Source organism: Delphinus delphis, chromosome 15 (genome assembly GCF_949987515.2).
Source record: "Delphinus delphis chromosome 15, mDelDel1.2, whole genome shotgun sequence".
Lineage (NCBI taxonomy): Eukaryota > Metazoa > Chordata > Mammalia > Artiodactyla > Delphinidae > Delphinus > Delphinus delphis.
Window position 1 is genome coordinate 58,828,471 of NC_082697.1, and position 21,308 is coordinate 58,849,778.

General features: G+C 44.8%; 2 protein-coding genes across 2 annotated transcripts in view; both read left to right on the forward strand.

Moving 5' to 3' along the window:
- Positions 1 to 1,683: 1,683 nt before the first annotated feature.
- TNFRSF17 (TNF receptor superfamily member 17) lies at positions 1,684 to 4,464 on the forward strand. Its single transcript, XM_060033051.1, has 3 exons — positions 1,684 to 1,978; positions 2,333 to 2,464; positions 3,969 to 4,464. The coding sequence occupies exons 1-3, from the start codon at positions 1,684 to 1,686 to the stop codon at positions 4,256 to 4,258; spliced, it is 717 nt and encodes a 238-aa protein (XP_059889034.1). The 3' UTR covers positions 4,259 to 4,464.
- Positions 4,465 to 7,858: 3,394 nt separating this feature from the next.
- Positions 7,859 to 21,308, forward strand: part of SNX29 (sorting nexin 29) — a 548,807-nt gene continuing 535,357 nt past the window's right edge. Inside the window, exon 1 of the mRNA XM_060031763.1 lies at positions 7,859 to 7,926. Coding sequence (XP_059887746.1) covers positions 7,920 to 7,926 — 7 coding nt within the window. The 5' untranslated portion in view covers positions 7,859 to 7,919. The remainder of the gene's footprint in view (positions 7,927 to 21,308) is intronic.

Consider the following 21,308-nt stretch of genomic DNA (forward strand, 5'->3'; position numbering starts at 1 on the left):
GACCCTACATATTTTATTTTGTAAACACAGGAGAGAAGATTATAAACACACTGTTCAGTACCTTGAATGTTCCACTTGGTGATGTAGTGTTCATATCAGAGCACATTGGTCTCATTCTTTTTGATGGCTGTGTCATATTTTACAGTGGATTCCCCACTGATGGACAGGATCTTGTGAATACAAATGATGTTGCAGTGAACGTCCTTCTACATGGGACTGCAGGCACCTGAGCCAGTACATCTGTCAGAAACAGTAGTGCTTTCTTTTCCAAGAGATATCAAAGCTCAGTTCTGGTTTCCACCAGACTTCCCAGGCGTGGCCCACCTTGGCTACCTCCTCTTTCTCTCCACTCCTTAAATACCTACAATATGCCCACTGACATACTCAAAGGCCACCAATGACCCCCTTCCTTAGTGCACCACCTCTGACTCTTCTGCAGAATTTGACCCTACTTCCTACCTTTCCTGAAGCTCTCCTTGCTTGGCTGATAGGAGGGGTAATCTTTGTCCTCACCTATCTCTCATCATGCTTTTCCTGTGTCCTTTCCTGTCTCCCAAAGGTCACCATTTGGCAGGAGCGTGAGGGCGTGGGACCTGCTGGGCCAGCCCTTTCAGCCCCTGGTTGTCCCACCCAGGGTGTCACACCCACCCGTTGACCTCACTGCCTGGACCCTAGAGGAATGTAAGATTTTGATTTATTTTTCAGTATGGTTAGAAACAAACGCATGTGATTCCATTTATGTAAAAAGGAAAATGCACCTCCCTATATATCTATCTATTTATCTGTCTATCTATCCCTCCATCCACCTACAGAGATCCTCCCAGGAGTTGGCCAAATAGAACACATTGGCAATAGCACAGAGAACGCTACTCAATACTCTGTAATAACCTTTACGGGAAAAGAATCTGAAAAAGAATAGATACAAGTATATGTATAACTAAATCACTTTGCTGTACACCTGAAACCAACACAACATTGTAAATCAACTATACTGTAATATAAAATAAAATTAAAATTAAAAAAAAAACACACTGGCAGGCCTGTTTGCAAACTCTGTGTGATACACCAAATACTAACAGCGATTATTTCTGGATGCTATGATTGTGGATAATTTTTCTACATGCTCAACTGTTTTTTTGTAAAATTTCAACAATGGAACATAGATATTAATAATATATTAATATTCATATATTATTATTATGTCCCAAACCTATCTTCCCCCCAACCCTCCTGCCAATTTAACTTTTACCCTAGAAATTCCTATTTGTCAGAATTCTGGGACTCTTCCTAGGTTTAAAACCTGGTAGGCATGCTTCGTATTCCTTCCCTCTCATATTCTATCTTCCTACTACACTTTGTGGTTATTCGAGTGAATTTCTATCTCCTCTGTTAGATTTTTAGTTCTTAAGGGACACAGACCTTGTCTTATCTCTCTCCCTGGGGCCCATCACACAGCACAGCTCACAAACAGATGCTCCCAAAATGGTTACTGAACCTTCTGCTTGATGCCTCAGGCTTGTTGACATCCTGCAACTGTCACCTGCCTGAGAAATTTCCTCTATAAATAAGCAGTTTCTGTTTCAGGTATAAACCATAGTCCTTGCTACATATGCCCCATCTCTTACCCCACCCAGGCCTCAAACTTAGAAACTGGAATTAGTGTTGGTATTCAAATCCTTAGCCATGGTACCAAGAGTCAGCCCCCATAAGAACCAAGTCATTGATGTGAAGTTCTTTTTTTCCCTCGACATTCTAGCAGCTGTCATTACATTTGCTGGGGAATTCTCGACGAGATTTTACTTGTCCTCCCATGCTGTTCTTTCTGTGGTTTCCTTGTTTCTTTTTGCGATCCGGTTCCAGATGGCTCAACAGTGCTTCCAAAATGAATATTTTGACAGATTGCTGAATGCTTGCAAACCGTGTCACCTTCGATGCCCTAATACCCCTCCTCTAATATGTCAGCGTTATTGTAATACAAGTAAGTAATACTGCTCGAACAATTCCTCATTGGTGTGAAGTCTTCTCTCTGTATTGACTTTATTCAAAGAAGAAATATTACGGGGAAGGTGGTGATATTTTCTGGATCAAAAAGAGGAAGAAAATTAGGCAATCATTTAAATGCCAACAGGAACGAACAATTATTCAGAACTGAACTCAATTTTATTCTGCAATGTTAACAGCAGAGATTTTTTATCAGCTCTCCTAATTAAGTATGGTTTAGAATTTAAAAGTCAGTGCTGAGGAATGAGGGGAATTGGACGGCAAATAATCTTTACTTGATGTGGTTATGATGTTATCAGTTCATTATTTCTCTGACATTCTTTTAATTCAGTGAAAGGAACAAATGCAATTCTCTGGACCTGTTTGGGCCTCAGCTTGATCGTTTCTTTGACAGTTTTCGTGTTGATGTTCTTGCTCAGGAAGATGAGCTCCGAGCCATTAAAGGACGAATTTAAAAACACAGGTTGGTTTGATGGTTGATCTTTGAAATCTGTCTCCAAGAGGTGGCTATGGTGAATTTCAGTTCCTTTTCTTTTTTCATGTTGAGTATCTCGTCCGGTAAGGGCCCTTTTGAGTGTGTTAGATGACAGGTTAAAAGAACTCTTGGAAGAAGCGAGCTTTCTTTTCGAATTTTACACCTTCTTTGCTGATGTCCTACAATGTCAGCCTTCCCCAACATTTTTTCTAATTACTCTTTTGAAGTACTGAGGCTTCCTTGGGAAACATCCATCTCTTTGACAAAGTTAGCACATTGATTAAACGTCATGCTATCAGAAACAGCTAGCCAGGTTTGGTACTATTGGGAAAAGTATATTTGGCAAGATCCGTGGCCATATTTTCATACAAATATAAGTGTTGTTTGCTTGAGTGAACATTTTACTGCGAAAAATGCTAGAAATGAATACCAGTTGCTCCTGGATTATTTAAACAATCATCTCAAAGATTTTTATCTTTATTAAGCAGTAGAGAACCAGTTCCAGAGAAGTGGATGTTCTACTTAAAGGCTTTGTAAGATAAAAATATTTCAGCACCTTTGCCCATGATCTAATTCCCGAACACTTTGCAGCCATTGCCCTATTTCTTTATGCGTGTATTTTCCATGCATAATCTGTAAAGCATCCACCTTATTTGCTTTCTAGTGCAGTAAAGGGAGGGAGATGGCTCTTCCATATGATTGACTCATTTCTCGTTTTTTGCCTGGGGTCTGAGAGACAGGTGGGGAGTGACTTTAGTGTGACGTTTTGGAAGATGGAGTTACACTGCAGAAGGTTGAGGAAGTAGTAAACGTGCCTTCATAGACACATATGGGGATGTAGTGGAGACTCCTTCCTTCTGTGATCATGACAGATTCATTTTAAAAAAAAAGTAATCTGCCACAAAATGCTCTGCAAGAGAAGCATCTTTACTGTGAATTCTAAAGTGTCACCCAAGACTGATTTTGGTGTGCTGTAACATATGGTAATTTGTCATTTCACATGTGTAAAAAGGCTCAGTACCTTAATGCATCCAAGGGCCAAGTGTGTGAGAAATGAACGTAGTGGGCTGCTTGAGGCTTCGGCGATAGGGGAGCCCATGCCCTGCTTGAAGGAGACAGGTGCTATCGACTCCCAATTGTTTCCATGTAGGAATGTTGGCTCCTAGTGGCCACATTTTGTTTTCTTAAAAAAAAAAAAAAGAGGCCAGTTGTCTAGATTTGTATGTAAAGTCTCTTGCTTTTCAAATGTGGGCCAATGTAAAACAGACAAGCAAACACTTAAAAACACTGTACGCCCTAAACCAAGCATGTCTTTGAACCCAATGTGGCCCACGGTCTGTCAGTTCATGACTTCTAGTGTAGGACCCACTTATTGGTTCTGTGGGAAGAGACACATCTCACGTTGCTTTGATCCCGGATGTGTGCTGTTAAGTCTGGCACAACCACGCGCCCTGAAAAGTTTAGGTTAACAGTTCTGTTTCTGCATAATCAGGACCGGCTCTCCAGAAGGATGCGAACGCAGACCTGTATGAGAGCGACGATGGCGGGACTGGTGCGGAAACTCTTCTTTCGAGAGGCCTCGGGTACACAGTGGAAGAATGTACGTGTGAAGACTGTGTCAGGAGCAAACCAAAGGTCGACTCTGACCATTTCTTTCCACTCCCAGCCATGGAGGAAGGTGCAACCATTCTTGTCACCACAAAAACAAACGACTACTGCAACAGCCTGCTAGCTGCCTCGAGTGTCACGGGGATGGAGAAATCAGTTTTCCCAGCTAATTAACCATTTCAATGGTATAGAGCTACTTGGAAAACCTTTTGTCAGAAGAAAAGGATGATGTGTCGGATCTGTTTAGGATGATTGTACTTATCAGTGGATGATATGGCTTTTTGTTCTCTAATTCTGGAAAATCTTTGTTAGATATATTTTTCTACCTTACTGTTGGGAGCTTAGCTGTGGAAACTTCCTTGGTTTCATGATTAAATTGACTCACTGAAAAAAAAAAAGCACTGCAATGTGTGGATTCCATAGTCACACGTTTCTGTGGCTAGACCACTTCTCTCCTATACGTGTACACACACATTTCACGACAGACTGGATTTCTTTTTATTGTTAAAGGAAAGCAAGGTTATCCTATGTACTTTCTATCTACAGGAGAAGCCTAGAGCCAGCCACACTAATTCAGTGTGCAGTGCATGGCCAGTTCCTGACCTTGTGAGCTTTCAGCTTCATGGAGGCATCAGGCATTATTACAATCATATAAATAAACGTGTAGTTGCAAACTGTGATAAATGGGTACTAGGTATCGTTCTTGCATCTACACGCAGGTAATAAGGATAGCTAGCACTTATTTACCCTTACTAATGTGCTAGGGGTCGTTCCAAGTGTTTTACCTGTACTAACTCATTTAATATATACAACAAACCACAAGGTAGGTGGATCATTATTATCTGCCTGTTACAGATGATGACAGAAACAGAATCAGAGCAAGATCACATAGCCGGTAAATGGCAGGGCCAGATTTAAACCCAGACATTCTGATCTATTCCCTTTTTTCTCTTCACATCAATTTAATTCCATTTCTGAGTTTCCTCATCTCTTTGGGCTACAATCTTAGTCATTATTGGGAGAGGGCGGCCTTCCTTGGGTTGTGCAAAGGTCCTGAGCTGCTATGGAAAGGGCTGTGCAATAGGCAGTGCCCTCTGGTAATCTGTTGACTTTGATCATTGTTAAGATGCCCACTGGCACCACAGCAGAGACCCTCAAGGTCTTGGGGCTTTGTGGCTTTTGTGTCAGGTTTGGGGTATGGGGAAACTTGGTGGGAACTTTTTACCCACTCAGGGCCCATTATGGCTCCATTCCAGGCCTTTGAGGGCCATAGGAGACAACGCAGTATAGTGGTGAAGGCACTGGCTCTTTGAGTTTGACTCCAGACTCTATTACTAGGAAGTTATAGACATTGGGTAACTGTGAGAGTTACTTAACCACTCTAGGCCTCAGTTTCCCCATCTGTAAAATGGGGATAATTATAGTATCTATTTATAACGTTGTTTTAAGGATTAAATGAAAATATACACACACATACATTTATTATTCATTTATTCCCATGAAAAGTTTCTGGTTCATGTTAAGTACTTTGTGTTAGTTACGTTGCCATCATGGTTTTTATTAGTGCTTTGAGGTCTAGTCTCTTTGAGGGCAGGCACACACTCCTTTTCTGTTATATGGCCTGGGAATATTCCTCCTAGTTTCTCACAAGCCTTCTTCCTTCTCCCCTCACCCCCCTCAATGAGTTTAGATTTTTTTCAAAAGCCCAGAAGAGCTGCTGACCTTAGGCTTTTGATTCTTGGTCCTCCAGTACCAGGCTAAATCTCAGGAGGAAGGAATTACAATACTTAAAGGAGGGTGGCTGGTGGTGGAAAATGTAAAGCACCCTCTACAAGTTCAATAACCTATCCCATCTCAAGTGCCATGAAGAAAGGGTACAGGGCGCTAGGAGAAGGTATAACACGTATCCTCATGACAATTCCATGAAGCAAGTATGTGATGTCTCACCAAAAGTTACAGAGGCAGACAGACCTAAACTAGGCTTTCTGCGGGGGAGAGGAGGGATTCAGACACACTGACTCTTTAACTAGAATAACAAATTAGCAAAAACTACAAAGTACAATGTTGAAAATGGGGAAAACAACCCCCCAACCAAACACACAAGTATTTTCATTTTTACATTCTATCATAGTCCCTGCACATGGCTGTATTTTGACTTTGACACATGTAATCATGGTGTACAGACCATTTTGCATGGGGCTTTGTGTTTTTTTTTTTTTTTTTTTGCCAAACCGTGTGGCATGTGGGATCTTACCAGTTCCCTGACCAGGGATCAAACCCATGCTCTCTGCAGTGGAAGCATGTAGGCTTAACCACTGGACCACGGGGAAGTTCCCTGCATGGGGCTTTTTTAAACTTATTCTATTATCACTGGCCTTTCCTCGCATTTCCATAACCTTTATAATTAGCACTTTAAACTACGAGATTCTTTGTGAGGTGGGCCATGATTTGCTTAGCTATTCTTCTGTAACCTGGCTTTGGTGCTTTTCATTTTTTCTCTATTATAAATAATGCTGCAGAGCATCCTTCTCCAAAGATCTCTTGATTTCTGCTGAATCCAAAAGGTAAATTTCCAGGGGCCAGAGAGTATGTGTTGAGAGGCAATGTAGTAGGAAGACCATGGGGATGTGGGTCACGCAGAACTCGGCTGGAATTCTGGCTCCATTTCCCCGTGGGGGCCTCAATTCAGTGTTTTGTGGATCAAGACTTAGGAGTGGATCAATCGTCTCAGTCAGCATTGAAAAAAAGAAAAGGCGAAGAGAATACATTACCTACAGAATTGTTTTGTTAAACAGCTTCTTAAATGTATGTATTTGTGTACTGGGTTGTGGTGTAAAATGCATTTTCTTTTACTCTGGGTTGTGGGCAAAACAAGTTGGGAAAACACTCCTTTAACCTTTCTGAGTCCCCTTTCCCTTATCTGTAAAACGGGGCAGTAACCTGACCTTCTTTCAAACACGACCCATCTACGTTCACACCACTGCCACCACCCTAGCCCCAGGCACTAGTATCTCTTGCCAGACAATTGCGGTGGCCGCCTAACCAGCTGACCCTTCTCCACCCTGCCCCACTACAATTCATTCTCAACCCAGGAAGAGGAATCACCTTAAAATTCACATTGCATCACTCCCCTACTTAAATTCTATAAAGATTTCGCATTCTCTTATCTCCTTAGAGTAAGGCAGGAAGTCCAACCCATTCACCATGGTCTGCAGGGCCCTCCACCTACCTCTTCAGTCTCCTCTCTCACACCCTTTTCTCGCTCACCCTTTCACTCCAGTCAACCCCTCCTTCTGGAACACCCTTCCCGTCGATCTTCCCGGGCCGTCTCCCTCTTACCATCCAGGTCTCTGGTCTCTAAAGTCGTCTCCAGAGAGTGGCCCCCCGGGACTGCCCACTTCCCCTGTCCCCACGCTTTGGCTCATTCCTCTTTTAAAATTTCCCCGTTCCGCTCCTAGCGCTCTCTGGAACCGCGTTGTCTCATTTCTCGTGGCCACCGTCCCGTCTGGCTCGCCGACAGAGGTGTGAGCCCAGGATGGCGGGGAGGCGTCCCGTCCGGTCCCCGCCTTGCGGATCGCGAGGCGTCGCTGCGGGGGTCTCCGGTCTGCCTCGGGCGCCCAGCAGCCTCGGCTCGTGTAGCATCGCCCCAACTCTGCCGCCCGGCACGGGTGTTTACGTTCCGGGTCGGGGGCGGGGCCGCGCCGGCTGGGCTGTACTTCCGGGGCGGGGCGGCAGGCAGGGCGGGGCGCGCCGTCTCCTGGCCTGTCTGGAGGGCGGCAGCGGCAGTGGCGGCAGTGGCGGCGGCACGGCAGGCACCGGCCCGGGGAGCGGCACCATGAGCGGTGAGTGGAGGCCTGGCCGCTGTCACCCGCCCAAGCCGCCCCGGCTCCCGCCGCACCGGCTGCACACTCCGGCCCCCGAGTCCCCGCGTCCCGCTCGCTCGCGGACCCCGTCCCATCGCTCCCAGTTTCCTGACCCCCATGTACGCCCAGTTCCTGGCTTCTGGTCACCTGCACTTTTCTGGCGTCCCCGGTCCAGGCACTCCTAGTCCCTTGACTCCTGTCCATCACTTACAACCAGCTCCTGGACACCTGTCCCCCAGATCCCCCAGTCCCTCCCAATCCTCCGACCCCCCAGTCCAGTTACCGACCCCCAGTTCTCAGACCTCCTGTGTCTCAGTCCCTCCTAACTCCTAGACTCCCTGAGTCCCAGTTCCAGTTACTGATCCCCCTGCTCCCCAGTCATTCCCACTACCCAGGCCCCTGGTCCCAGTCACTCCGATCTACACACAGGCAAAGAGTGTCTCATTCTTAGTTTGCTGCCCCCTGAGCCTTGTGTCCCCCGCTAGCTCTCGGTTTCAGAGGACGCTTGGTTCTCCTCATTTTCCCTCTCTGGTTCTGCTTCTTGTATTTTGGTTATTTTTTCATACTCCAGCTCCTTCCATTTCTTTTCCTAGCTCATTTGAGGTCTCCCTAGTCCTGCCCGGCAGCCCTTCCCCTCTTGTCCAATGCTGAGCTCATTTGGGGACCTCTGCCCTTCCCAGTCTGACCCTGTCCCTCCCACTGGGGAGTGGGGTGGTTTTGGTGGGAGGCTTGAGTTATGTGTGGACAGCTTGCCTTCAGTGTTTCTGAAGTTTAGTCCCTAGACTTGGATGCGTGTTCTCAGCCCTTTCCACTCATGAGGTCCGTTGGTGTTTTGGTGCTAAGTCATTCCTGGGTGTAGTATGTAGAGATGGGAGTGACTCAGGGAAGCCTCGCAGCTGCCCTGACTGGGATCTGGATTTACTTAGGAAGACCCGCCTACCCTCCTTCTGCCTGTTTTCCCCTCACCATGGAATAGCCTCTACAGAATCCTTGCAACCAGCCCAGCTGGCCCTGGCCTCGGACTCAGGCATTTCTGGAGGTTGAGGCAGGGCAAGGTGAAGGCCATGTGTCTCTCTTCATCTTTAACTTCTAAGTTAACTCTGTGGATCACTTTCCATAACTTAGGTGCCTTTTGTTTTGCTATTCATGAGCAAGATTTGTGAAATTGATGGTCCTGATGCGGGAGCTGGGGAGGGGGGTTTTCCTGGGAGATGGTCCAGCTTCTGTTGTCAGATGATTTTTGGCCGCACTAGAGTTTCTGGTCCTTGAACATTAGTGATACCACAACAAAGATGCAATGAACTCGTTTCCACCCAGGAGGTAATACAGCCTGGAATAAGTGCAGACCTTGGGGGCAGACAGTTTGGGTTCAAATACTTGCTCTTCCACATAAACCTGTGTGATTTAGAGCAAGTTGCTCTGCCGTTCTGAAGTCTCAGCAAAATGAGGATAAATAATAGTACCTGTATCCTAGGCTTGTTGCAATGACTAACGTTACTCACGTAAAGCGATTGGTACTGTGCTCCTTACATGGTATGTAGTCAGGAACTTGAGAGCTGCTATTGTTGTTTCTGTAAGGACCCCTGTGGGGTTCAGGTGGGGTTGTTTTCTGGCCCAGCTCTGGGACAAGGGCTGGGGTAAGAACACCCTGAGAAACTCTTCTTTTTAATGTGACCATGGAGTCTGCCTTGAGCTCACAGTTCTGGACCATTCTCTCTACTGTCTTCACTGGGAGCAAGTGAAATTGACAAGCCAAGGGAGACGGACCAATGTATACTTTAAGGAGCAACTTAATATCAAAACTAAGGAAGTTTTAAAATTCAGTTAAAAAACTCATTAGGTCTAAGGTTAAACAAATTACAGAAGGAAACCAACACATGGCTCTTTTAGGAAAAACCATGAAGGATGAAAGACTTCTTTTGGAAAGATTGTAATTGAGGGAGAAAAAGTGGTTGCTGAGGATTGGAAGGGGAAGTCCAAGGTATTTTCCATCTATGGGATTAATAATTGGCACATAAAATAATGTGGCATGGAAATATTTACTCTCTTTTGCTTTTTTTTTTTTAAAGAGAATTTCAAGCAAAAAAGAAAAGTGGAGAGAATAGTTTAATGAACAATTACCAACTCATGACACTTCACCCATATACCTGTGTACTTCCTACCTCTCTCCCCAGTTTATTTTGAAGCAAATCCTAGACACCCAGAAAATCCTATCATTTCTTCTTCTTTTTTTTTTGGCTGCGTTGGGTCTTCGTTGCTGTGCGCGGGCTGTAGTTGCGGTGAGCGGGCTTTAGTTGCGGTGAGCGGGGGCTACTTTTCGTTGCGGTTTGCGGGCTTCTCGTTGCGGTGGCTTCTCTTGTGGAGCATGGGCTCTAGGCCCTCAGGCTTCAGTAGTTGCAGCACATGGGCTCAGTAGTTGCAGCACGCAGACTTCAGTAGTTGTGCGTGGGGTCAGTAGTTGTGGTGCACGGGTTCTAGGGCACAGGGGCTTCAGTAATTGTGGCGCACGGGCTCAGTAGTTGTGGCTTGCGGGCCCTAGAGCTCAGGCTCAGTACTTGTGGTGCATGGGCTTAGTTGCTCTGCAGCATGTGGAATCTCCCCAGACCAGGGATTGAACCCATGTCCCCTGCAGTGGCAGGTGGATTCTTAACCATTGTGCCACCAGGGAAGTCCTATATCATTTCATCTGTAAAGTTTTTAAAAAATATTTCTCTCTGAGATATAGGGACTCCTTTTTAAAAAAGCATAACTCAATTCCATTATACGTATAGGAAATGAGCAGTAATTCATTAATATCAGATATTCAATGTTAAATTTCCATGATTGCCTTATAATTTTATTTTATAGTGTATTTTTTTTTTTGGCCACGCTGCGTGGCTTGCAGGATCTTAGTTCCCTGACCAGGGATTGGACCCAGGCCCTGGCAGTGAAAGCACTGAGTCCTAACAACTGGACTGCCAGGGAATTCCCTATAGTGTATTTTTAAAAGTCAGGGTCTAAATATGGTTTAAACAATGCAAATTGGTTTGTCTTTTAATTTTTTTAGGTCTCTTTCTCTCTTTTTAAGGTTTTTTTTTAATGTTTAACATATTTACAGAATTGTACAAACATCACCATAATAAATTTTAGAACATTTTCATTACTCCAAAAAAAGAAACTTCATACCCATTAATAGCTGTTCTTCATTTTCTGTTCCTTCAGCCCCAGGCAACTACTAATCTACTTTCTCTCTCTATGGATTTGCCTATTCCGGATATTTCATATAAATCAAATCATACAATATGTGACCTTTTGTGTCTCTTTTCACTAAGTATCATGTTTTTAAGATTCATCATGTTGTAACATATCTGTACTTCATTCCTTTTTGTGACTGAATAATATTCTGTTGTATGGACATTCCACATTTTGTTTATCCATTCATCATTTGACAGACATTGACTTGCTTCCACTTTTTGGCTATCATGAATAATGCTGCTGTGAACATTCATGTACAAGTTTTTGTGTGGATAATATGTTTTCATTTCTCTTGGATAGATATCTAAGAGCAGAATTGCTGAGTGTGTTTGAAGAACTGTCAGACTGTTTTCCAAAGCAGCTGCATCATTTTGCATTCCTGCATCATTTACAGTACTGTAAAAAGGTTCTGGTTTCTTCCCGTCCTCACCAATAGTCTTTTTGATAATAACCATTCTAGTGAGTGTAAAGTGGTATCTCTTTGTGGCTTTGATTTGCATTTCCCTAATGAGTAATAATATTGAGCATTTTTTCATGTGCTTGTTGGCCATCTGTATATTTTATCTGGAGAAATGTCTGTTCAGTTTCTTTGTCCATTTTTTTTTTAAATTGGGTTGTTTTTATTGTTGAGCTGTAAGAATGCTATATAATTTCTGGCTACAAGTCCCTTATCAGATATCTTTACAAAAAATTTTCTCCTGTTCTGTGGGTTGTTTTTCACTTTCTTGATGGTATCCTTTGAAGCACAAAGTCTTTTTTTAAACTATGGGTTCCCCTTTCTTTCATCTCCCTCGTTTTTTTTGCCCCCTTGACATTTTTTTTTGAAGGAAACAGTTTATCCTGTTAGGTTTCTTTGTGGGATTTTGCTGATGGAATCCTTTTGGTGTACTTTGACATGTTTCTCAGTTTCTCGCGTAGCCTATAAATTGGCAATTAGAGTCTGTTGTGTCTTGCAGCTGAAAATATTAGAGTGGAGGCAGAGGTAAGATGGGTACAAGGCCAAATACATTAAGTGCAAATAACCAGGAAGTGGAATGGTTAGGTAATGCATGCACAAGATAAATGGGCATCATGGGGCCAGGAACAACTAAGATGACCGTTAATAGGGGAGTGGACAAATATATGCGGTATGGTCACATGATGGAAAACCTCAAAGACGTTAAAAGGAATAAATTAGATTTATACACATCACTGTGGCTATATCTCAACATTAATGTTCTCTAAAAATAAGCAAGGTACAGAATTATATTTAAAATATATACCTTGATGCACATCAAAACATGCACATAAAACAATGTTTATGGATTCACGTATGTGTGTAGAAGTACACAAATTGCTAGGAGGATGGATACCTGCCGGATGCGGTGGTTGTGTCAGTGTGATAGTGTGATGATTTACTTGTTTCTCTTTAAAGAATCTAGTAGGTGGGAATACTTGATGATCAGCCTCTACTAGCTAAGGAATTCTGATTTTCAGATAATGCTTTTGCTCTTACTGGGGAAAATAGGACTTGTAGAGTCAGAAAGTCATTATGATTCTCAGGCACTGTCTTTGGTAAGACTTTACAGTTGAAGCTACTTGATGCTCATTTCCATCAATAATTACTCTGTCACAAATCCTTCTTAAGTTAGAAAGACCCTGAAACCCCCATTTCAAGGCCTGGGGAAAGCCAGACCCAGAGAGGTCAAATAATGAGTGAAGCAGACAAGCTGTAAGGGCCTGAAACACCAGAGTTGGGGGCTTAGTGGGTAATTTACTGCTGTGTCTTGTCTGATGTTTAGGTTCATTTTGGCAGCTTTTTTCTTATTCTTCTGGAATGTTGAAGGTCATGATTTTTTCTTTGGCATTGACTGCGTCATCTCCAGCAGTGGCTTGTATTTGGAGTAAAGGATCAGCTGATGGTGGAGGGGGAGATAAATTAGGAGTTTGGGAATAACATATACACTAATATATATAAAACAGGTAAACAACAAGGACCTACTGCATAGCACAGAGAAGTATATTCAATATCTTATAATAACCTATAATGGAAAAGAATCTGAAAAGGAATATATATATATATATATATATATATATGCCAAATCACTTTGCTGTACACCTGAAACACAACGCCGTAAATTAACTATCCTTCAATTTAGAAAATGGTTAAAAAAGAATCAGCTGAAATGAGTGAACGGAAAAAAGAATAGCTGTGGTCATTCAAAGCAGAAAAAGTGATGATATCACCATTTTCTCCCCCAATGAAGGCACTGGGCTGATCTGTTACGGCAGATTGTAAGAAGAAACTGTTCCACTGTCAGCAAACATTTGACTGCCCGCCTCTCTTGTGAGCCAGTGGCAGTGGACTCAGTCCCACGGATCTCCACTCTCCCACTTCCCGGTTGCATGGCTCTGCCCGGGTGACCAACAGGAAGTCAGATGCTCAGAGGTCTTGAATTTTGGAACTAAATTCTCTAAATTCTGGCAATGTGAACATAATCCCGGATAAAGCACCTCCTGTCCTGCTACCGTCTTGCCTGCACACAGGCCATGCACTCTCAACGGGGTGATATCACCCCTGTGGGGGAGAAACATCTATTCTTGTGTCTGAAGCACAGATATGCATGATGTATGATATATCTGTGGTATTAAAATTTCATGGCGGGGGTGATTAAGGAAAAAATGTCTAAAAAGCATCCTGATGGAGAATGAGAAAAAGCTGGAGAAATGTTGACATAGGCTGAAGTAATTTTATCACTATCATGTAAATTCACATTTTGCTTTTACCCTTAACATTTCTGGATAAAACTTTATCATATTGCTACATGGTCTTCATCTTGGTCACTTTTATGGACTTCATAATCCATCAGTAATCCATCATTACACATATGGCATAACTTTTAAATTACTGACTTTACTTGTGGAAACTTATCCCCCCCCTTTTTTTCCTTTTTGTTCCTATTATACATAATGATGCAGTGAACATTTTTGTTCAAGGTAGTTTTTCTTCCTTTTGATGATGTCTTTGGGATGATTTCCCTGAAGTAGTGTTAACATGAAAGTGTTGATGGTTCTTGATTGCTCTTTCCGCCAAAGCAATAGCACCTGTTTAAAACGCTACCAGTGAGGGGCTTCCCTGGTGGCACAGTCGTTAAGAACCCGCCTGCCAATACAGGGGACACGGGTTTGATCCCTGGTCCGGGAAGATCCCACATGCCGCGGAGCAACTAAGCCCGTGCACCACAGCTACTGAGCCTGCATGCCACAGCTACTGAAGCCCGCGTGCCTAGAGCCCATGCTCCGCAACAAGAGAAGCCACTGCATTGAGAAGCCTGCGCACTGCAGTGAAGAGTAGCCCCTGCTTGCCGCAACTAGAGAAAGCCCTCGCGCGCGAAGCAACGAAGACCCAACACAAAAAATGCTGCCAGTGAGAGTGAGGCACTGGTAGCAGCAGAGCCTGGCCAGAAATTCAGGGTTCAACATTCAGCAGTCATTTGTTGGATGACAGTTGGGTGCATCTTCTTAGCAGAGGGCTGTACTGTCAGTGTTTGTTGAAGGGAATTGAAAGAATGTACCCAAAATGTTAGAGTAATGGGTACGTTAACCAGGACTCTTCCTCCCACACACCCGGCCGTGCCACGCAGCCTGTGGGACCTTAGTTTCCCGACCAGGGATCAAACCCGGGCCCCAGCAGTGAAAGCACCGAGTCCTAACGACTGGATCGCCAGGGAATTCCCCAGGACTCTTTTTTCAATTACATGTGGTGGAAGCTGATTCCAGCACAATAGGAGTTTAAAGCATCTTGTGCTGGAAAGGTCTAGGGATAGCCTGGCTTCAGCCTCAGCTGGTGCTTAGAGAGTCATCAGGATCACCTTTCTGTCCGGCTCGCAACTCTCAATACTTTCCTCTCTGTTGGCTTCACCCTCAGGCAGCCTCCCCTCCATGGAGGCAAGACGGCCACTAGCAGCTCTTGGGTCACATCCTACAATGTAGCAACACCCAAGTGGGCAGGCCTTTTCCAGTTGCTCCGGCAGAAGTCCTGGGGCTGACTCATAGTGGTCTGGCTGGCCTCGCGGCCATCCTGGAACCAACCCATCACCGTGGCTCTGGCTGCCTATGCCTGGATCATATGCCCAGTCCAGAGCCCAAGGGTGGCGTCTGTCCCACTTGTTGTCTGGATGGAGGATGAACTGAAGGGGGAGGGTGGCGTCTGTCTCACTTGTTGTCTGGATGGAGGATGAACTGAAGGGGGAGGGAGGGCTCTTGTCATTTGGTGGGGGAGGTGGTCAAGGAAGACCTTGCAGGGAAGGTGATGTCTCAGCAGAGACCCGAGGGAGGCGAGGGTGACTCCTGAGCAGCTGGACAGGTGAGGATGCCTTTTGCTGAGGTGGGAAAGGCTGTGGGAGGAGCAGCCTGAGGCCTCCAGGGGGAGTGAGGACCCTTTCCCAGCCCTGACTTCTGCTCACCCATCCAGAAGCCCTCAGAGGCCTGTGCTCCCCGGCTTCCCACGACGGGGGAAACTTGCCCACTGGCACCCCGTTTCTCCTTGCCTGTGACTGCATAGTTTGGAATCTGCTCTTTCCTCCTCCACCTTAAAAAAAAAAAAAAGCAAAACCCCCAAATGACATTAAAGACTATTGTGAAAACAATATACCTATAACTATACCTTTCTAACATATTAAATATTCAGATTTTTAGGTATTCCACTTCTATGTTCAAAGCATATGCATTTTACCTAATTGCATTGAGTCTACATTTGAATTAGCGTTTTCACTTATTATAGCATTTACCCATGTTCCTTCTCTTCACAATTATTTAAAAATGCTACGTAACGTTCCACTAAATTGACATGCTGCAGTTATTTAACCTTTCTCTCATTGTAGGAAAAGAAAGTAAATTCCGTTTATGATGTTCTAGGATGGAGTTGGCAAGCGTTTTCTGTAAAGGGCCAGATAGTAAATATTTTCTGCTTTGTGGGCCATGTAGCCTCCATCCCAACTACTCATCCCTGTTGTATAAAAGCAGCACTCACTTTCACTTCCATTTTCTGATGAGGGAATTAAGAGTCGGAGAAGTTCAACAACTTGCTCTGGTTCTGTTTTGTAAATAAGTTCATTTGTATAATTTTGTTTTTAGATTCCACATATAAGTGATAACATATATTTGTCTTTCTTTGTCTGATTTATTTCACTTAGTATGATAATCTCTAAATTTATCCATGTTGCTGCAAATGCCAATATTTCATTCTTCTTTATGGCTGAGTTGTATTCCATTGTGTATATGTGCCACATCTTCTTTATTCACTCATCTGTCGATGGACATTTAGGCTGCTTGCATGTCTTGGCTATTGTAAATAGTGCTACTGTGAACATGGGGTGCATGTATCTTTTCGGATTAGAGTTTTCTCCAAATATGTGCCTAGGAGTGGGCTTGCTGGATCATATGGCAACTCCATTTTTAGTTTTTTAGGGACCCTCCATACTGTTCTCCATAGTGGCTGTATCAATTTACATTCCCACTGACAGTGCAAGAGGGTTCCTTTTTCTTCACACCCTCTCCAGCATTTGTTATTTGTAGACTTTTTGATGATGGCCATTCTGACCGTTGTGTTTCCCCGGAGCTTTGCCAGCAATGAGGAATTTCAGTTTAAATGTTTCTTGGTGAACTTAGTAGTCATACAGTGGTAACATGTGGTGGTTGATTTGGTAAGCTTATAATTTGCATTTCTCCAACCATGAGGGAAGATACACTTTCTCTTCAAAGTATTTGCACACTGCAGTTATTCTTTTTATTTTCTGCAGCAAGGATTGGGAAACTGGGCTGGCCACCTGTTTTGTAAATAAAGCTTTATTGGAACCCAGCCACGCCCATTCTTGCTGTTGTCTCTGGCTGCTTTTGCACTCTGATTGAGTAGCTGTGACAGGGACCATCTGGCTTGAAAAGCCAAAAGTATTTACCATTTTGCTCTTTACAGAAAATATTTGCCGACCTCTGCTCTAGAGGGAATTCTTTGCCCATTTATGAGTCCACTGTTGACCCAGTCTTTGTTTTTATGCATCACAAGTCCACTTGGGTGGCCCGAGCCCATCTGCCTCCAAGCAGAGTCTGCCTCTTTCCATTGTGTGGTGAAGGAAGGTCTGTCCTTTTGTCCTCCTCCAGCTGTGCCACTTTACCCCACAATGCTGGGACCCAGTGCCCTGCCTTTGGGGGTGAATGATTGTCCATTTTATCTGTTCATGTGCTAATGCAGACAAAACTAGTGCTTCACTCATGCAATATGCGTTGCATGCACGAGGGCATTCTGGTCCTCTCCATTTAAAGCAGCCGCTTGAGGGACTACAGAACCGAACCCCGGAGTCTTGATCCAACAGTTGTCGAGTTCCTTCTGTGAGGAGGGGAACCAGAAACACAAATCATCTGAGACAATGCTCCACATGCTTACAGGGCTCCATAGAAATGCCACGTTAATTGCAGTTTTGCAGGGTGCATTGAACAAATCATATAATATCATTGAATGTATCATGTGTTTGTTATATAATGTCAGTAAGTCATTTGTTGTGTTCCAGATGTTATGGCCCCTGTGTAGATAATTCGGTGCAGGAGGAGATGGGAACAAAAGGGCCTTTGGCCAGAGCTGGGAACAGCCATTGTGGAAGGGGTGGCCCTCACAGAGGGCCTGGCTGCTCTCGTGAAGGAAGAGCTGTGCTGGACAGGGCAGCAGAGAAATGAACTGGAGGCTGGAGCGGCACGTGGGAGCAAGGCACGGCTTTTATTAAACTTGGGGGAGGTATTATGACATCCCCGTATGCTGTAGGGATTGCATAGATGATAAGAAAGAATTGACGATGTGGGAAAAAGAGGGACCGTTGCTGGAGTATGTCCTTGAGCAGGTGAGAGGAGATGGGGTTCAGAGCACAAGTAGAGGTTTAAGTTTTTTAACTTCTCGGAGCCTCAGTTTCATCATCTGTGAAATGGGACAATCAAACTTAAGTTAGGGCAGAATTTCCCAATTGTGGCACTGTTGACATTCGGGCTGGATGATTGTCACGTGGGGCTGTCCTGTACACTGTAGTAGATGCCAGGAGCAGCCCCCTAGTTGTGCCAAAAATGTCTCTAGACATTGCCAAATGCCCTTTTTTTGTGGGGGCGGGGACATGAAATCCTGGTTGAGAATCGCTTCTCGCCACCACTTCTCTGTAAGGCCCTTTTAAGTAAACCTCCTTGAAGTCTCCTTATTTGAGAGTGCCTGCTGTTTCCTGTTAGGTGCCTGAGTGATGCAGAAGTTAAGGACTTACTAGCCTCAAACAGACACTCCCGTCAGTGTAATCAGAAACATGAGAGAGAAGTGAGCTTGGCTTTTCTTCCCTGTGTTTCAGTGGGGGTCTGGGCACTACCTGAAGTCTTGTCCCACCCCTAGGGGACTCTGCTGTGGTGGCTTCTTTGGCTTAGAATGTGCTCTAATCTACCTGTTGCAGTCCTTTCCATACAGTATTTTCTTACGGAGGTGAATTTCAGATAATGTGAAACCATGTATGCTTTTAATACAATTAGAACAATTAACAACTGTTAAGTTAGAAATTTAACAGTTATAAAAACAATTAACCATTTAAAAGTGAACAGTTCAGTGGCAACTTAGTACCTTTGTAGTGTGCAACCACCATGTCTATCTAGTTACAAAGCACTCTCGTCACCCCCAGAGGACACCCTGTACCTATTAAGTAGTAGCCTTCTATCTTTATGGGTTTACCTACTCTGTATTCTAGTTCTTCCTGTTTTTTTAAGCGCAGTTCAAGTTCCCGCTTTTTCAGTCAGGCTTCCCTGGCCCCCAGAAGGCCAGCAGTGTGCTGTGGAAGAGGTGAGGCAGATCAGGGTCTCAGCACTGCTTTGCTGCCTGACCTCGGGCAGAATTCCTGGCCTGCAGTGGGCACCCAAAGAACCTTACCATCTTTTTCTTTTCTCCATTATGCCCGCTGAGTGCACTGCAAGGATTGGCCTTCGAGCAGAGAAATGACTTTCCCTCTGCCACTGCATAGAGAGGCAGGGAAATACCGTTGTGTGTGTGTGTGCAGCCTTGCCCAAGTGACCTAACTCCCTCTGTGGATGGGCACCATGATTACCTTGACCTCCTGGGTTGTGACAGGGATTGGAGAAGGATATATGTAGAGTGCCTTGGGGGCATCTTGCTGGTTTTCCCCTCCCCACATGGCAGAGAAGCTTTTTCACCTTTATACTCCCCCAGGGCAGTGAACACAGAGGCCAGGATTGGATTGCTTTGCCTGTGCTCTGGAGAGAAGGAAGCCTGATGAAAGGACTTGTTAGAGCCAGAGGTATAGGATTGCCCACAGCAACAGCAATAAGAGTTAATATGTATAAAGTGTTTGGTGTATACCAGGCACTGTTCTAGGTGCATGGTATCCATTCACTCATTAATAGCTGTAGGAGGGGACTTCCCTGGTGGTGCAGTGGTTAAGAACCCATCTGCCAATGCAGGGGACATGGGTTTGAACCCACACTGTGCGCCACAACTACTGAGCCTGCACTCTAGGGCCCACGAGCCACAACTACTGAAGCCCATGTGCCGGGAGCCCATGCTCCGCAACAAGAGAAGCCGCCGCAATGAGAAGCCTGCGCGCCACAACTAGAGAAAGCCCACGCACAGCAACAAATACCCAATGCAGCAAAAAAAAAAAAAAAAAAGCTGTAGGAGGTGCAGAGGGGTTAAGTAACTTGTCCTTGGTCACATAGCTGATGATGTAGGATTCAAACCTGCCCTGTCCTACTCTGAATCCCCGCTCTCTCTCCCCAGGAGGTCACTGAAGGCTAGAGATTTGTGGGAAAAAATAGTGTAGGATCTTAAGGATTCTAAACATGAAAGACAACAGCGATGCACCTGAACCAGATGACTGACTTTCAAACGCAGGTGATTTCTAAGTTAGAGCCTCAGGAGATCACTGCATTTCTCTGACAGGTTTGTGGACCCTGGGTGTATTCCCCGGGGTGCCTTTCTGTTTTCATTTTGATGGTGCTCTATTTTCATTTTGATGGAGCCTGTTCTGTGAATCACTTTGCTGTATACCTGAAACTAACACAATATTGTAAATCAACTATACTCCAATTAAAAAAAAAAAAAGAAGCCTATTCTGGCTCATCTGGTTGATAGTGTTGACTCAGGGCTATCCTGACAGAAGGGAGGAAGCAGAAAGGCTGGGGTTTCATAGAGAAATCATTCCTGAACTGGCAGTGGGGCTGTCACTGCAGGTTTGTTACAGGGGTTGAGGGTGAGCAGGATTTCACAGATGGCTGAGCCAGTGGACTTGAAATTGAATCCTTCCTTAAGCACTTCCATGGGTGAAGGTCTTTTCCTCTCAGCCCCAGTGCTCTGTTGAGTGGAGCCACCTTTCCTTCTTTGTCAAGGATTAGATGCCAGTCAGTTAATGGCTTAGCCCACAGTTGAGGCTCAGTAGGTGGGCACTGGCTCCCTACTCCTCTTGAGTGGTTGCAGCCATTGAGGCTGGAAGATTCTTCTTGCCCTGGGAGGGGTCCTGTATTCTCCTCTTGGTCCCTGGGAGAAGGTAGGAAAGAGCCCGCTAGCATCGATTGCTCTGCCTGCCTGTCTCCACAGACACCCCACACTCGCAGACTGCAGAGCTAGGAGGGTGTGATCTCATGCAGAAACCAGTGCCCCGAGAAGGGAAGTGACTGTCCGTGTCACGTGTCCAGCAAGCAGCCCGGCCGGGATGAGAACTCCCGATGCCTTGTGACTTCCCACTAGCACTCCTTCCACTGTTCCTCAGGGCCATGGGCCTCCTGGGCACCCCTGCCGTCGGTGAATGCTCCCAAGGCCACCCGTACTCCCTCTGCCCTACGAGACCCGCTTCTCTTCATCCCTGTTCAGGCCTGGGATGGCCACAGGTGCCTTTTCAGGGGTCAGGACTGTCTTTTTCAAGTGCACTTCTTTTTTTTTTTTTTAACAGTTTCCCCAAAGGAATGTGTCTTGCTTATTACTGACATTTCGTATGTTTCATTCATTGGAATATTTCTTTTTTTTTTAAATTTTATTTATTTTATTTATTTATTTTTGGCTGCGTTGGGTCTTCGTTGCTGCATGCGGGCTTTCTCTAGTTGTGTCGACGGGCTTCTCACTGCGG

Coding starts and splice junctions, on each gene's coding strand:
- TNFRSF17 (XM_060033051.1), top strand. CDS start 1,684: ATGGTACCAAGAGTCAGCCCCCATAAGAACCAAGTCATTGATGTGAAG. Junction 1,979..2,332: donor TCAGCGTTATTGTAATACAA/GTAAGTAATACT, acceptor CTTTTAATTCAG/TGAAAGGAACAAATGCAATT. Junction 2,465..3,968: donor GGACGAATTTAAAAACACAG/GTTGGTTTGATG, acceptor CTGCATAATCAG/GACCGGCTCTCCAGAAGGAT.